Source organism: Metopolophium dirhodum, chromosome 1, assembly GCF_019925205.1.
Source record: "Metopolophium dirhodum isolate CAU chromosome 1, ASM1992520v1, whole genome shotgun sequence".
NCBI classification, from domain to species: Eukaryota; Metazoa; Arthropoda; class Insecta; order Hemiptera; family Aphididae; genus Metopolophium; species Metopolophium dirhodum.
The window spans coordinates 58,332,577-58,350,526 of record NC_083560.1 but is presented as its reverse complement, the minus strand read 5'-3'; the positions used below and the strand labels follow the sequence as shown (position 1 = coordinate 58,350,526).

General features: G+C 26.8%; 1 protein-coding gene across 1 annotated transcript; it reads right to left on the bottom strand.

Annotated features, from left to right (window-relative positions):
- Nucleotides 1–2,671: 2,671 nt before the first annotated feature.
- Nucleotides 2,672–17,939, bottom strand: LOC132935998 (H/ACA ribonucleoprotein complex non-core subunit NAF1-like). The gene is made up of 8 exons (XM_061002649.1): nucleotides 17,443–17,939; nucleotides 16,905–17,036; nucleotides 16,452–16,580; nucleotides 15,642–15,719; nucleotides 14,536–14,616; nucleotides 14,393–14,467; nucleotides 5,554–5,792; nucleotides 2,672–4,935 (listed from the first exon to the last, which is right to left on the bottom strand). Exons 1-8 carry the CDS (start codon nucleotides 17,496–17,498, stop codon nucleotides 4,031–4,033), a joined length of 1,695 nt encoding a protein of 564 aa, XP_060858632.1. The 5' UTR covers nucleotides 17,499–17,939; the 3' UTR covers nucleotides 2,672–4,030.
- Between the last annotated feature and the right edge of the window lie 11 nt (nucleotides 17,940–17,950).

Genomic DNA, 17,950 nt, shown 5'->3' with positions numbered 1-17,950 from the left:
TGAATAATTAATAACTTTAAAAAAAAACAAATTGAACCAAAAAATAAGTAGATAGGTAGTTTCAAAAAAGCAATTTTTATTTAAGTACCCATATACGAGAGTTTTACAAAATACAATTATAAATATTAATTCTTATACTCGTAACTAATAATATACGTATTGTTAAATTAGCCTCATCAACAATTAAATTAAAAATGTCGCTGCCAAGATTAACTTCTTTTACTATTTTATGTAATGTAAGGTTCGATGCAGCTTTAATTAAATCATTTTGTATATCAGGTGACGTATATTTACTATTTTTTGGTAATGATTTAAAATTTTCATTTTCTAATGAAAGTAATTTAATCATTTCTAAAAAATTACCTTCGTTTACGTCATGATAAGACGAATTTGGATTATCTGTATCTTCGGTAGAATTGATTTTTCGATGTTCTCGTATTCCTATGTCTTGTCGAGCACAATACAAAATGCATCGTATTATACTCGTTAATGATTCTCTGTTTTTTATAATTTGGTCCTTAACTTATTAGTTACTTTGAGATGAAACTGAGCCGGTTTTTTTTGTTGATAGCCATGAGTTGTATTTTATTACAGCAAGTTTATGCGAACTAGTATTTTCATGTTTTTTTGTCATATTACTAATATTATTCCAATCGGAATATCCAAGAGTAATTAAAGCATCTTTTTCAGCATGAGACTGGGAAATCGTTAGATGAGGAGGAAAATGACGACAATAATAACAAAAAACGGCATTTAGCGTAACTGAATATTCCAACCAAGGATACTTGCTATACCAACTGCTCAGAAAACCTCCATGTTTTTCAGAAATAACTGTACGAGGAAAATTAATAACAGGTTACACAGCATTTTCGTCACAAGTTGAACTTAAATCGAGAACGTTCAATTTAAAAAGTCCATCGGAATTTGTTTGTTTCGAATCTGGTTTCATTGATTTAATATTATTTATTAAATGTACACTGACACGCTGTAACTGTCTGTAACGACTAATGACAATTCGGAAGAATTGCGAATCGAACAATACTAATAGTTATAGATAGGTGGTACTAGGTAAATGTTTATGAGTGGATACTGGATAATCGTGAAATTAAATTCCAATAAAACTTTATAACAAGAATTTTGTAAGCAACGATTTTATCGATTACCTATTTTTCTATATAATTCAATGGTAGGTATTACTTGGTCTTGGTAATCAGTGTCCGGTATAACCATATAGATAATATAAGAATTAAGAATGATTAATTTGATGGCCAATTAATTATTAGCAACAAATAGATACAATCACATACATTAACAATCAGCTTATGAAGTTATAAATAGCTTTAAGACGAAAATATAGTCACATAAAATGTGACATTATTTTGTTATTCGAAAATCGCAATCAATTGTATACTATAGAATTGTATTATAATAATATTGTTATTACTAAATGTGATATTTGCTGAAATGTAATCACTTATACTAGTTATACTGAATTCAACAACTGATGAGTCAAAGCTTGATTAATTTGCTTTCGTGTACAAGTGTATTGTAGACGAGTTTGAGGTTTTTTTTAATTTGAACAATAAAATAAACTGTTTCCACCTCCTCCAAATATTTTCTACACTTAGTAGATTTACTAACTGTTAAGTTCACAAAAAGTGTGTATTAACTTTTAACTTAACTAAGTTAACATATAGTTAAATTAACTTTTAACTTTTTGTTATTGGTGCATATTAACTTAACTTACCTGAGTTAAAAAAAATCATTAACTTGCCCAGCCTTGCATATAGGTACCAATTAACATTGATTTTATAGTATATTATAAAATCAATGTAATTACCAATAATTAACACAGACAAGTTAACAGGTATGGGTAACCGAAAACCCCAATCAAATATTTCTATTTGCTGTTGTGCTACAATGTAGTTATGTAATTTAAAAATACAAAAATATAATATTTTGTATTTACCTCTATAACATGTACTATGACACCATTATGACATCAATAAATATTATTTTCTATGGAGGTTATAATAGATATTAACGTGGAGTATCAGTTTTCAACTTTTATTAAACGTGTATTCTAAAATTATAAGAAACTAAAGAAATATGGTGTTGTCCGAAGTCAACCCTTTTTACGGTAGTCATCAGTACAAGAATCATTGGTTCGGACATTTTTAAGGGGCTCCCTCTGCGGACAAAGTCTGCGCACGCCTATGCCTAGAGGCTTAGATGCTACTATATATTTAACAGTTTATATAAAAGAAATTTGTGACTGATTCACTCTAATAAAAAAATGACAAAAAATTAAAATTAAACATAAAAATCGATTAAATGTTTGATATTCCATCTTAAATAATAATATTAAGTTAAATAGATATTAAATATTAAAATGTATACAGTTTTAAATGTGCATTAACATTTAAATATTTATTAGTGTGTGTAAAACCTGACAACTCATTCGATAATTTTCCTTTGTTTAGTAGAGACCAGATACTGTTAAATATTTCTCTGGTTCATGAGTATCATTATTATCAATAGTGTGAAAAGTAATCAGGAACAAAAAGTTGTACAATTTGTAGACGAGTTTAAGGACATTTTTGACAACAAACCAGGAGAGTATAAAGATTTTGAAATTCATTTAGAATTAAATAATGAAAGAATTTTATTTTTTGTAAGCATCGCTTTATACCCTTTGCATATAAAGTAGCTATTGAAAAAGAGATGTAATACGGAAAAGTGATAATTGTTAGTGCGGCACACTTTCAGTTTCAGTACTTAATCCCAATGGTGATATTAAATTGTAGACAGATTATTAGACTACAATTAATAAGCATCTTAAAGATACATATTACCTTTTCCATCTGAAGAATTGTTTAAAAGTAGGTATGTAGTTAGATGAAAAGTTCACTAAACTTGATTTTAAAAACACTTATAATCAATTGAAGGTAGTGTTCTCTGGTATGGCTACTTATTCCTTAATATTTGGTAAGAAAGATGATAACATATTCTTTTATTTTCAATTTTTTCTCAGTTTATTTTACATTTTTGCCCTATGATATTAATATGCACATTATAAAATAACCAAATATATTTTCCATTTTAATTTTATAATTTTATATTTGAATGTTTGAGAGTCAATAAATAAAATTGGAAAGTTTAAACTTGCAACACAATTCATGTTGAAACACCATTAAAATATTTTTATTGCTGGCGCTAAATTCCGTTTAAATCAGGCTGATTGCTAAACAAATAAGCTTTTATAGTTTATGTATAACTAATTGTACAATTATTAATAAAAATAAAATATTTCATTTGCTTCGTCAAATAATTTGTAAAATGTTTTTAGTAATACAATTATATATTATTATATTTAAATTTATGTATTTATCAACTATACTGCTGTGAACTAACCTAATGGTTGGAAAATATATATTAATAAATATGCCTTAAAGCCAATAGGTATAATGGTATTTTAATATAATTTAATAGGCGAATAATTGGAGGATTGTGCTAATTTGTATTTGAAAAATAATAAAACTGTTGCTTTATCTGTTCATTTATTTTTAATTATGGTATCTTACCAATTTTCAATTTTCATTCTACAATTTGAATAATTTAATTAAAAATAAATGAACAAGTTAATTTTTAATATCATTTTATAGTCTGTAATGGGTTGTATTTTATTATTGGAAGTTCTGTATACTAGATATTCCTAGATAAATCAAATATTCTTAAAATATTAAAATATATTATTTTTTTTAAAAATGATTTATTCAATAACTATCAAATAATAATTAACAAAATATTTTCTGCATCCCAAGTCGAGTGTTTAGATCATTAAGCATTTACCACAGTCATACGTCATATCTATGTTCATGATAAAATTACCTAGTATTTTAATATGGTTTTAAATATCAAAAAATTGTTATAATTAATCATATTATTATAATAGTAATTCAAAAAATTAAATACAAAAACAAGGCACACAATAAGAAAAAACATTTTTAATCATAATTATTGAAGGATTTTAATCAAAATGGTTATTATAGTGAAAACGATTATTTGGGTTATTTGGGTTATTTGGGTTATTTGGATTATTTGGATTATTTGGATTATTTGGATTATTTGGATCCATTGGTTGAGATCGGTAATCATACCCTGGTGGCATGTATGGTTGTTGATGTGGGTAATTATGTCTTGGTGCGTGCATTTGATCATAATACCATGGGTTGTATGGTTGGCGGTAGGCGTGACTGTAATCCATTGAACTTAAATGCTGAGCATAGGTAGGAAATTGTCTGGGACCGTTATGGTCAAGGTTACCATGATTAGGAGGACGAGGGTTGTATGTTTGTTGTGTTTGATTATTGGAATTTTGATAAGATGAATGTGGTGTCATATTCCTTGGTGTCATACTCCTTGGTGTCATACTCCTCGGTGTCATACTCCTTGGTGTCATACTTCTTGGTGTCATACTTCTTGGTGTGGGGTTATTCCTGACTACACGTTGACTGGGAGGATCAGGCGATTTTTCCTTATCTACTGTATCATCATCTTCTGAAAGTTGTATACATTTTTTCTGTCTTCGTTTTTTCTTGGCTAACTTTTCTGCTTCGTCATCAGAATAATCTAAAAACTCACAAGGTGGTTCATTATTGTCTCTCCATGAAGCATCACTTCCTTTCATTTTCATAAGCTGAGACACCATAACATAGCTTGCATATTCTGTCTGAGGGGCACAGTATACAGGTTCTTTAATTTGTATATCAAACTTTTTGATATGGTTAGAATCATTGAAACGGATTGCGTAGAAGGGTTTAATTACAGGCCCAAAAACATCAAATATTCTTCCTAAAGCTCGTTTTCCCCGATCCACAAATAGTACAGAGTCAATATCCAATGCAGGTTGATTTAAAAATGCTTCAACTATAACTGGAATATGAAAAAAAAAAAATTATGATGATTTTATTATTCAGCAAAAAATACAAAAGCAAGATATTTTATGACGATTTTACATTTTTAACACGTTCACTGCGGATGACGCCAATTGGCGTCATTTAGCATGGTTCACATTTGGCGTCATCCGCACACTATTTTTCTATACACTATAATTTAGTCCGCGTTACAATCAAAAACCTCATTTTCGGTCAGCGTTATCTATAGATATTATTTAATACGTGTGCGCAATCGCACATCGATATTTCTATTTTTAGTCTATAATATTTTTATTTTATTTTGGGATGTTTACTAGTTATTTATTAATTTAATTGCATTGTAAAATAATAAGTAATAAAGTAACAATTTGGTATGATAGTTGTGAGTAACTGTTTGGTATACCTAGCATAACAAATTTGCTATGACGCCAATTGGCGTCAATCAGCGTCAGATAAAAGCAAAGTGTATGTGGTGCGGATGACGCCAATTGGCGTCAATGAAAAAAAAACCTTGAATTACTCCCGCACATTTGAATGTGTATTGTAATATGATCCGCAGTGAACGTATTAAAGAAGATCAAAAGTAGTTTATTTCAAATGAGAAAGTTACACTTACCTAAAGTATCAACAACACTTTTAATACATCCAACTGGTTGACATTTGGCTTCGTCAACTGATATTTTTAAATCTTCAATGGGTGGCAAATCACTAATATCTAATTCTCCTTTGGTCTTAACATAATCTTTTGAACATGTATTGGATGATACAGAAATGATGCTGTTTTCATTATCAGAATCAATCAATTGGTCATCATTATTAGAATCATCATCATTACTAGTATCGCTATCATCAGAACTATAAAAAATAAAATACTGTTAAACAATTTTTAATTTTAATTAAGAAGTAGAAAGTAGTCGAAAGTAGTATGGAAAAAAATTAGTATAATAAATGTTTAGTATTATGTTAAGCTAAAAATGTTTTTTTTTTTTAATCAGTAATTATTACTAACAACTTAAGTATTTAAACAGAAATCTAGATAGGTTAGTAACATCGAAAGCAAAATAAATCCCATTGAAATATCTTACAAATCTCAAATTTAATTATATACAAACCATTTTGATAGTTATTAACAAATGTGTTACTGAATTATGGTAAACAGCTTAAATAATACAAAAAATAACAAAAACAAGTTCATTTGATACACATTTTTAGTACATTTAACCTGACCTAACATCCAAGGCAACAATTAAATTATACTATTCAACATGACATATTAAATAACCTGTTCTAATCAATGTTTTAAATTTTTTTTTTCTTTCTAATTTATTGACTAGTTACACATATAATATAATATTTTTGTTTTTTTAAGACTGAAAATAAAAAAATAATTAAAAAACTTGACTGTAAAAACATTTGTTAACTGGTTTATTTCTATGATTTTTAAAATTGCATATTTCTTTGAAGTAACTCAATAATTTGAAAAGTAATAACTTTTTAAAAAAATATTTAGATATTATTTCAAATTATTTCTATTAAAAAATACTTATAAAAATGTATTAAAAGTTTATACTTTTTGAATTTAAAATGTTTTTTACAACTGAATTAATTTTACTTATCAAAAATAATGAGATCTCAATAAATAAGCCACAACACTTAAATGTTTTTACAGTGAAACTTTTTCAAAATACCAGATTTACAAATTGGCTAATTTATTTTTTTAATAAATTATCAGGATAAAAACCAAAATCAAAAATGTTATACTATGCTTATAGCGCAAGCATCTGTAAATTATATAAAAAAATTATTTAAAAGTTGTTTCATATGTTAGGTCTTCCCGTTACACCCTATATGGCTGTATCTATAACTATAGATTTTTGTTGTTATTATTTTTTTTCTGGTATAATATCTTCATTCAAGTTATGTATTACAAATAGTAGTAGAAAAAAAAGAAAGAATATATAATACAACCATCACCGAAGGTGCCAAATGGTTTAAAGGACTATAAAACTAAACAAATGGATTATACAACTAAAAAAAAACCCATTTTTTTTTATTAAGTGAAAATATTGTGCTGTAATAAAGAATAATTTTGTTGGTCTAAAAATTGTTGTCAGACAATTGGTACCGTATTTAAGTATAAGTCACGTCTTATACGTGACATAAAATCATACCATCCGACGGTCCGTATCTAATATACATGCGTTGAATATATTTTGCGTGATTAAAGTAATTATAGAGAAGAATTGATTAAAGGTACTAGTTATTAAAGTACATTTATAAAAAAGTTAAACATTTCTTTAGATGGTCATATTATTTTTATTGTGTTAAAATTTGTTTCAGGGTAGTTTATAGGAAAGACAAAAAATAAAAATTTAAAATATCAAACATAATTAGGTTATTATACATAGGTACCTATATATTTAATAATATTATAATCCGTTATTTAATGTATTAACAAATGTGTTATTTTAATTTATAATATAAAAACTAAAATAAATGTGTAAAAAAACTTCAAAATAAAATATATTAATTCACACAAAAATACAAATATAATACGTAATTGAATTATTATAATTATCATTAGTTATATAGTATTTTATATATTTAGGTAAATCTTGAATATCTTTTTGATTTTAATTCTTCATAAGAAGGGTTAGGTGTTCGGTCAATATTTTTTGGGATGTCGGTATTACCTACTCTTTGTATATCAAACAGTTGTGGTGAAATTACTTTTTCAGCTTCTTTGATAATCGTTGACATAATATATATTATCACGTTTCCAGTTATTTTGAGTTTTATTATAAATCGTCCTAGTGGCTTAGAAAATACAACTTTTTCTCCTATTAATGTTTTTTCAGTATTATTGTTATATTCGAGTATTTCTAATTTAGATCGTTGAACTGTAAATGGATTTTTGTTCTATTTTGAATTTCATAATACAATTATAATGTCTAAAATTCTGACACTATTTTGAGCCTTTAGCTACTGATGTTGATAACTATGATTATTTGGAGAACGAAGAATCAGTAATTAGTTACAACGGTAGATCTAAATGAACTGTAACAGATTGGTGCTCGTGTGGAAAATGTGAAAAACAAATTAATGATCATAAATTCATAAATATGTTTGTTGTTTTGAACTCGCGAATATTTTTAAAATGTGCACAAACAATGAGTGCATAACGAAAAATGCTTTATTTTCAAAAATTATATTAGATGAAGACATTTTAAAAATTACGAGACAGTACATGATTTCAAAAACAAAGAAGAAAACATAAGAAAGAAGTTTACAATCAGCTATCATAAAAAATAAAGCATGGCGATATATATTTGCTACAAACGGTTTACACTTTGGATGCCAAATTCATGGATGCCAATTGGAAGTTAATTTTTAATAGTGTTACAGTGATAAAGTCATAGGTAGGTAAAAAAATGTAATAATTTATTCTTCATTGTGTTTGTTTTATACTATAAGGAATAAAGTTGTTATTCCATTATGTGTGGTCTAAAAGATTCGTGAACGTTATCCTGAAGAAAACGGATTATATATTGGTTTTCAAAACCGGTAATTCATGTAATATTTTTCTTATTATAATAAATTAAATATTATAATTCATAATACAGTACATAAAATAATAATATGTAAGTTGTTAGTTTAATAGTCGTATAAAACCTATAATACTTATATTCAATTTTGTGTACCTACTGTTGTATTAAGTGTTTAATGCAAGTAGAAGATGAAAGGATATAGTAATAAGAAATGTTAGTATGTAAAAACGAGGTTAAGAAAACAATTAGATGTAACAAGTAGAATACCATAACAATCCAAATATTATAAATATTAAATATATTACATGTATCTAGGTTAAGACAACAATAATGTAATATAATAACTAAAGAGATGTTCATGCATTTGCATATTTTTTTCCTTTAATAATAAAAGTTGCAGAGTAGGATAGCAATTTGTTTTGTGATACATAAAAACCAAAATCAAAATTCTTATGTTGCATATACAGTCAAATCCGCTTAATTAGGACACATCGGGCGGTGACCTATTTGTCCCCATTATCCAGACTGTCCCGATTAACCGAAGAATTTTACATACAATACATTCATTCGGGACTATCATTAACGTCCCCATTAAGCAGGTGTCCCCTTTAAGTGGTGTCCCGAATAAGCAGATTCTACTGTATTTGCATATTTCGATCCATTTTTCCTTCAAAGCATATTTATATTTTGTTAGTACATAATAATGCATATTTGGTATTTTAAAGTTTTACTTGACATTTTACATTGAATTATTGTCTATTTCAATTACTATTTTAGAAATGTTATCTTTATCGATTGGAAGTACCTAATGGGCAATGGTATAAGGCTAATAGTACTCTGAATTACCAGTTTATCGTTGTCCGTAGACGGACTCACAAAGTTTGCGAGTGCTTTCGTATAGTGCGAGTAGTTACGTGTTCGTATTTTATAAATATATGTAGGTTTTTTTTTAAAATGCCAAAAGAAAAAAGTTCATTAGTGGCGCGAAAGCAATCATTTGTTTCTGAATTCGGTGAACAAGTTTTTTCAACCAATGGAAAGATTTTGTTATGTAAACCATGAGGAATAAAAATCAATTGCGAAAAACAATTTAGTGTAGTGCAACATCTTAGTACATATAAACACAACCGTTCTGTAAAACGACATTCTGATAAAAACAAACTATCACAAAAGTTAATCACGCAGTCTGCACCAACTACAAAAAAATCGACATTTAATTTTAATTTATGTAAAGCATTATTGTCGGCTAATATCACATTAAAATAATGCTGAATTGAAATCATTTTTGGAGAAATATACTGATAGTCATTCCTGACGAATAATACTTTGAGAAAAAATTAATTAAACGATTGCTTTGCTGGACAAGCCAAGTCAAATAGCTTTATTGAATTGTAAGGTATTAGATAAGGCCAATTATTTTACTATTTCTAAATTATTTGATAAAACTCTTCATCTTCTGTAGCCCGATGGCATACAACATGAAAATGTTTTACTATTTGTTACCAACGCTGCGCCATATATGGTTAAAGCGGGTGGTGCTATAAAAGCATTTTATGAAAAGATGATACACGTTACTTCCTTAGCACATGGTCTTCACCGTGTAACAGAAGAAGTAAGACGTGTCTTTTTCCAAGTGTTGATAAACTAATATCTAATATAAAAAAAGTATTTTTAAAATGTCCTAGTCGAATCGAAATATTTAGAAAAGTATTAAAGTATTGCCAAATTTATCTTTACTTCCGCAACCAATTATCACCCTTTGGGGGATTTGGATAAATGCTGCAATATATTATTGTGAAAACATACTAAACATTCGCAATATCATAACAGTTTGATTCAGATGATGCAGTCTGTATACTTCAGGCAAAAGAAGTTTTATTAGAAAAATCAGTAGATTCAAGTTTAATTTATATAAAATCTTATTTTAAGCTGTTGGCCACTGCAATTGAAAATCTTGAAAAATCGGGTATGACTTAATTAGATGCAATTAATATAGTAAAAAATGTAAAACAGTCTTAAAAGTAATCAAAACGATAAAGGAATTGCTATGTTTAAAAAATTTCAAAAAGTTATACAAAACAATAAGGGTTTTGATATACTTTGTACGATTTCAAACATTTTAAATGGTAAAGATAACACTATCAAGACAGAAAAAAACTTAATGCCTGATGATTTAACTTGTTTTAAATACGCACTTATCACTTCGGTAGGCGTTGATCGAAGTTTTTCTAAATATAAACATGTTTTGACAGATAGACAACGTTCTATGCACTTTGAAAATATTTTGAAAACAATGATTATTCAGTGTAATGCACATTTAAGTAAGTAAAACAAAATAAAAGTTTACATTAATAAAAAAAATTTGTAATAATTTGATTTTTCAGATTAAATCAACCATACAAGAAAAACACAATACAGCTACCTACATAAATTTGTATTTAAATTATTCATCCATTTTATTTGATTTTAAGTTTTTACCTGTTTTAACAAATATTATTTACTATTTCATAGCAGATTAGATGTTTTTGAGCATATTTTTACATTTTTTAGGAATAAATTAATATTTGTAATTGTATATTTTTTTAGGCATATAATGACGTTTTACTAAGCAGATTTCAAAATTTTTAACAGCATATATTATAGTTTTTTGTAACATGAACATCCGCCCTTTAATAATAAAAATTAAGTATAATTGATATTTTCGATAGTTATTCGATTTTAAGTTTAAGATATAAGGAACATGTCAGAACAGAAAAGGGGTCAGTGTGTGGTGATCAGATGAATCGATTACCACTGGGCATCCGAGTATAATAAAGTGCTTATATTATTACTATTTGTTTGTTTTTTTTGTGTACGTCCGTGATCGACGTATACGACACTACCTTTATTTGAATGAATATATTTTATTTTGAATTTTTTTTACACATTTATTTTAGTTTTTATATTATAAATTAAAATAACCCATTTGTTAATACATTAAATAACGGATTATAATATTATTAAATATAGAGGTACCTATGTATAATAACCTATTTATATTTTATATTTATATTTTTATTTTTTCTTTCCTATAAACTACCCTGAAACAAATTTTAAACACAATAAAAATAATATGACCATCTAAAGAAATGTATAACCTTTTTAAAAATGTACATTAATAACTTGTACCTTTAATCAATTCTTTTCTAAAATTATTTTAATCGCGCAAAATAAATTCCATGCGTGTATATTAGATACAACCCGTCAGAAGGTGTGATTTTATGATGTCATACAAAAAACGCGACCAATATTATAACACAGAAGCTGTTGTCTGACAACATTTTTCCAAAATTATTCTATATTAAAGCACTATATTTTCACAGAATAAAAAAAAAATTGGTATTTTTTAGTTACAGTGCTTTAATAACTCTAGAAATGTCCAATTCATTCAAATTAAGCATACCAAATGTAGATATTACGGAAAAATTTTAACTAGGTCAAAGCTTAATTTTTTTTAGTTTTATTTAAAATGTTCCCTGTATTTTAGATTCTGAGCGAAGCGATGAATGTATTGATTTACAATGTGTTTTTTTTTTTTTTTAATTTTTTTTGTCTGTCATCACCTTTTAGGACAGTAAAAATGCTTGGATTTTCTTTAACAGTAACTTTTCTGATAGGAAAGTGAATACAGTTGGTACTTTGGGGGGTTAAAAGTAAAAATTTAGCGATGTGAAAAACAGTAATTTTTACGCAAAATCTGTTTTTGAGAAAATGGATTTTGGTTTTTGGTGCAACTCCATAACAAATGATCGTAGGTACATGACATTTTGACTGAATGTTTATATTAGCATTTTCTATACACCATAACATTTTCCAAATATTTTGACTTATTTTAATCTGTTGACGGACATTTTCAGTTTCCATTGTTTTTAGTTTTTTTACTATAAATATCAATAAAATTTTATTTGTTGGTTAAAAAAGCTTGAAAATGTAATAGAAGGCTCCTAAGTTATTGTTTCAAAGGCAGATAAAAAAAATTAAAAATCCAGTCACAATTTTTTTTTATAAGCATTTAAAGTTCAAATATTGACAAAATACGTAAAAATGACGAAAATTTGGAAATTATTTTGAGTTAGAAATTCATAAAAATTTTTCTTTTTAAATCTAAGTATTGAAAATGTAATACAAGATTCCTCATAAGTTTGTCTACCTTAATCAAAAAAATAATGTCTACAAGAAAGTCAAATTAAATTTTTATGACCATTTGAAATTCATATTTTTACAACATTTGATATTCACTCGATTTCTCATGTAACAATTTTCTTATTTTGTTGTAATTAAAAAACAAATGACAGTAGATACTTGAAAATTTCACTGAATGTTTATATTAGCATTTTTTGTGCACGATAAAATTTTGAAAATAATTTGACTCTTTTTGAGCTGTTTACGGACATTGTCAGTTTTCAATTTTTTTAGTTTTTTTTTCTATAAATATTAATAAAATTTTATTTGTTTGGTGAGAAAGCGTGAACATTTAATGCAATGCTCCTGATGATATAATGTTACAATAGCAGTTAAAAAATATTAGAAATCCATAGGCACAATTTTTTTATATAAGCATTTTATAGCTAGGGATTGAAAATTTAAAACAAGGTTCCATGGAAATAGGTTAAATATAAATTTCTTTATTCACAATAATATCATCAAATATACTTGGTAATAGCATAGGCTGACTGACCGTTTTCGCTCAGAATCGTTTTTCTTATACAAAGATATTATATCATTGAATTCAAATTTAACACCATCCATTACAGTGGCCCACTTGTAACTTACTGTACAGCAGAGCGACATCCACTTACCCACCTTTTTAAAATTAATTATCTAAGTTTTAAGGGGCCTCTCTAGTGCCTTCAATTTTAGCTGAAAAAACCTAAAAAAGTACTGACAAAATTAAAGTTAGTTAACGTTGTCCGATTTTGATTCTGAAAAAAAATTTGAACTCTCCAGAAAATTGTTCATAGATTCTACAAGGCACTTTGTAAAAACTAAATTTTATAAAATTGTGAATTGTAATTGAAAACTTGAAAATATCAACTTTTTCGAATCATAATTAAAATTAAAATTAATATTAAAAATGGAAAATGGAAAATGTTTTGTACGATCTACATACATTTTTCTGCTGAACTCAAATATTTTTTCAAAATTAGGCAGCCTTAACTAACTTAAATTTGGTCAAAATAAATGTAAAATTTGTGTAGTCAAATTGATATGGTTATCGAGTTATTGACATATTCATGCGCGTACGTGAGAGGATACCAGCATTTAATTTCACTCACACTAATAATCATTTACAACTAACTCATAGATCCCGGGTGGCTATGCAAGATTAGAAATTGCCTAAATGTTGTCCCTTAAATAATGACCGTAGCGAGGCCCCTTAAGAGGAATAGCTCAAAATATTTTAGTACATTAAATTTACACAAAAACTTATTTATATTTATTATATTTGATTGGTTTAAAAACTTTCTTATAATTTATTTATAAATGGCTCAAATTATTTCATAACATATTGTATATTATCATTATAAAAAAAAGTAATTTATTAAAGTTGTACAACTAATATATTTCATATTTATTTTTATAATTATTATATTTGTTATTTTATTAGAACATAAACTTAAATTATAATTACTAGCCGAAATTATTTTTAACTTTATTTACATTATTTGTCCTTTTATCTACATGATTGTGTCAGAATAGCATAGCGTCTAAATGGCCCCGTTAATTTGTCCAATTTCGATTATACTAACAGACTTTTTTAGATTAAAAAATATGAATATAAACTAGAGGAGTATTTATATTGACTAAAATAAATTATTTTAAACACATTTTTATAAAATAAACAAAAACAAATTATAAAATATATACCTTGAGTCCTGGTAATTTGTAGAAATTAAAGAGAGTGTTGATGGTAAGTTTCCTTTGGATAATACAACAGTTGACCTAAAAACAAAAATAACTTTAGTCAAAGGTTTGATAGTACATAATATAGAGAGATTAATACAAATTACTTAGAATCCGGTTCGGGCAATATATCGCAATTTGTTAAATTTCCCTGTGTCTTAACCAAATCCTTTGAAGCATCAGATTTTCTATGAAAAATATTTAAAACTTAGATATAATGTCATAAAAATGTAAATATTGTTAAGTAACTTTGGTATTCTAAAAGAGTGTTCTGTATTAAATGATTTATACTTATAAATATGCCAGCCCGCGTTGAGAGGGGCCAGGGATCCCACAGCGGATATCAATACTGTGGGCAGGTACTACCTTTCCTAATATATTATGGATAGTAGATTATTATTATCCTATCGTAATATCATCTAATTTTTAGCAGAACGATCATGATAAGGAAATGGGATTTATGAGAATACCGTAAATTACAAATTTTCGAAAATTTTAACATTATGACTAGCTATTATAGATAAAGCAATTAAACTGTTTTGGATGATAAAAACATATAGTTATTGGCTTCTAACCTACTTATTAGTAAAACAAATTTTATTTATGTTGTTTTTTGAACGCAAACCATACAGGTCTTGTACAGTTGTCCGTTGAAGTCATATATTCATATCAGTGTCATTAACAAGGTTAATTTCTTTGGGGGGAGGCTCCTAATAGTTTTCGGGGGAGGAGGGTCATAGATGATGGATTTAAATAAATTACACAACTATTAATTTTCCAAATCCCCCTTCCCTGTATATATGACTGACTGACTCATATAATTTGACAGTAGGTACTGTCCGAAGAGTTTGCTTCCCAAAAAGCGAGAAAAAATTACTTATACAAATTACATTTTAATTTTTGTATTTAAAAAAGTATCAAATAAATATCATTTTTTTATCTGAAATATTTTTATTTTTGTGTCACCAATATTAATCATTATGTTTATGAGCCCCTAAAATTCTTTGGCCCCGGGCCCTAAATTATCTTAATCCAGACTTTGAAATATGCATATTTCTAAATGCACTAAATTAACTTTTTAAATGAGATCTAAATATTCAGTTAAGATATTTAAAAAAAAAATTAAAGATAAATAAATAATACCAGCCTGTTGAAGGAAAACACTCTATAAAATATCTAATATAACTTTTTAAATTAATAGATGAATACTTGCTTTGATTTTTCATAATTTTTAGATATACTAGCAAACGAGTACGGTAATTCTGCGTGATCCAAATCAGCTGACTCCGAGCTAAAAAAAACTTTATTAATACATATAAATACATAATTTAACAATTAAATAATCTTTATTTTTAAATACATACAACCCACTATTATTAGGATGTCAAAACGCTTATTTTTGTTTTCTGTCTCTGACCCATATTCAACACTTCAAATGCTTTTATCGAAATCTTAATTTTAAATAAGTGAGTTATAACAATTTTAAAATGTTCATTACTTGTTTTAAAATTAATATATTAATAAAATACTATAAAGTATCTTAGATAAAATTATTACCTTCAAGTTTGATAATAAGCCAATTCACTCTAATCTTAAAGCCAACAAGTAACAGTTCATCTGAACACAAATTTGATATGATGTACATGGGTCGGAGAGAGGATACAATAGTGCATTTATGACTACACAATTTAAAAATATTAATATTAAAATCAAACCGGAATTATAAACACTAACAAATAACTACATTAATTAATTAATTAATAACTCATGAGGTGGCCAAATCGTTCATGAATAAAAATATTATTTGTACAATATTTACATTTTTTTTAGTACTAAGACAACTGGTAATTGTTTTAAAAATTTCAATATTTTAACACAACATAGCTCTATACAATTTTGAAATTTGAAATTAATTAAATTTACATAAACTGGATAAATATTTAGGTATCTTTTAGGGAAATACCAGGTACCAAAGTTTAGCTAATCTAATAAAAGTTCTTTAAAATATGGGTTTATGACTTACCATATCATACGACTACCAAAACAATTACTCTCTGCTGTTTGAACACAATCACTGTTGTTATGATCTTTAATATTATTGAAATTCTTTTGTTCGGTGGTTTTTATAACACGTTGATCACTTTCATTACAACTAAAAAGGTATGAAAATTACAAAATTGAACATATATAATACAAATATCAAACATTATTAACATACACACGGAAAACAAAAAAAACTTACTCCTTACTCCGTTATCATGAACAATCTACAGTTACAGATTTGTTATAAACCATAATTAGCTTATAATTTAAACATAATGATGCGTTTGATCATTTTTAATTTTTAATAGTATGCCATAATTATACTTAACATAACATATTATTATACATAATATTACTAATTCATGGTTGTTAACTTAATATTAAAAAAAAAAAAAACAAGAACAAAATTCAAATATGAAAGGTAGATGCTCACAGTTTATTAATTATTGTTTCAACTACTTCTTCTGCTTCCATATTAATATCATTACTAAATTCCTGAGCTGTCGTATTCTCAACATTATTTTCTTCATCAGCAATTCCAAAAAGTCCATTTACAATTAATGATCTATAAAATATATGAAAAAAAACCATATTCAATTATGAGAACGCAATATGTGGAATAAGATCTATATTCCAATAATAACTGTACACAAATTATTAAGTATTTTATTTTGTTAATATACATGAAACCTTTAAGACACAGCTTTAGTATTTGACAACAGGAACAATGATTTAACTTAGTTAAATAGTTATGCTGTAGGTTCAAAATATGAGTGCTTTTGTATAAACAACTATTTGTAAAATAGTGGTAATAAACTACATGAAAAAGTTAGACATTTAATTTAAAAACACCATTTCTGGTAGTGAATTTGATTCAAAAATTGTTTCTAACCCGTTCAAGCACACACTATATATTCCACTCACAGGCTGAAACTTTTAAGTTATGCTACTTAGTATGATGGTACACTCACTCGTTATTAACGTCAGGAGTGTATTCGTCAGACGAATCGGAAATTTGATCGTCCATCGTTCAGTCACAGGTATTGTTAGAAGCAGTGTTCGAGTTATTGGTTGAGCCTTCGGACGGGCAAGGAGCTTAAGACGACGAAGGTAGTGTATTAAAGTGTTGAGCTGAGAAGTGGAAAGAAACGAATACAAGCGATTGAAATGTATAAAAAGTAATATTATTAAACCTCAAATTATTCTGAAATATTAAAATTTAAAACCACGATAATAACACATTTGCTTTCGCGCTTTCACGCACGTGAGATAATGATAACACGATATTTTGTAGGTTATGGTAGAAGCGGCGAAAGTGAAAAAACTTATCTGAAATCACGGATAAAATATTCGGATCAGACTACAACCACACTCCAAGTTTGAAGTTACAACAGTAGAGACCAAATTTAAATAAAAAATAAACGAGTTCCCCTTTGCAGTTTGCTTGTGATCTGTGTCCATAGATAATAAAGATATCTT

What these genes read in the sequence shown, in the direction of transcription:
- LOC132935998 (XM_061002649.1), bottom strand. Translation starts at nt 17,498, where the DNA reads ATGGACGATCAAATTTCCGATTCGTCTGACGAATACACTCCTGACGTT. An exon ending in TTTGGTAGTCGTATGATATG is followed by an intron (nt 15,720 to 16,451) that starts GTAAGTCATAAA and finishes AGTTTTTTTTAG; the next exon opens with CTCGGAGTCAGCTGATTTGG. An exon ending in ACAAATTACCAGGACTCAAG is followed by an intron (nt 5,793 to 14,392) that starts GTATATATTTTA and finishes TATTTTTTATAG; the next exon opens with TTCTGATGATAGCGATACTA.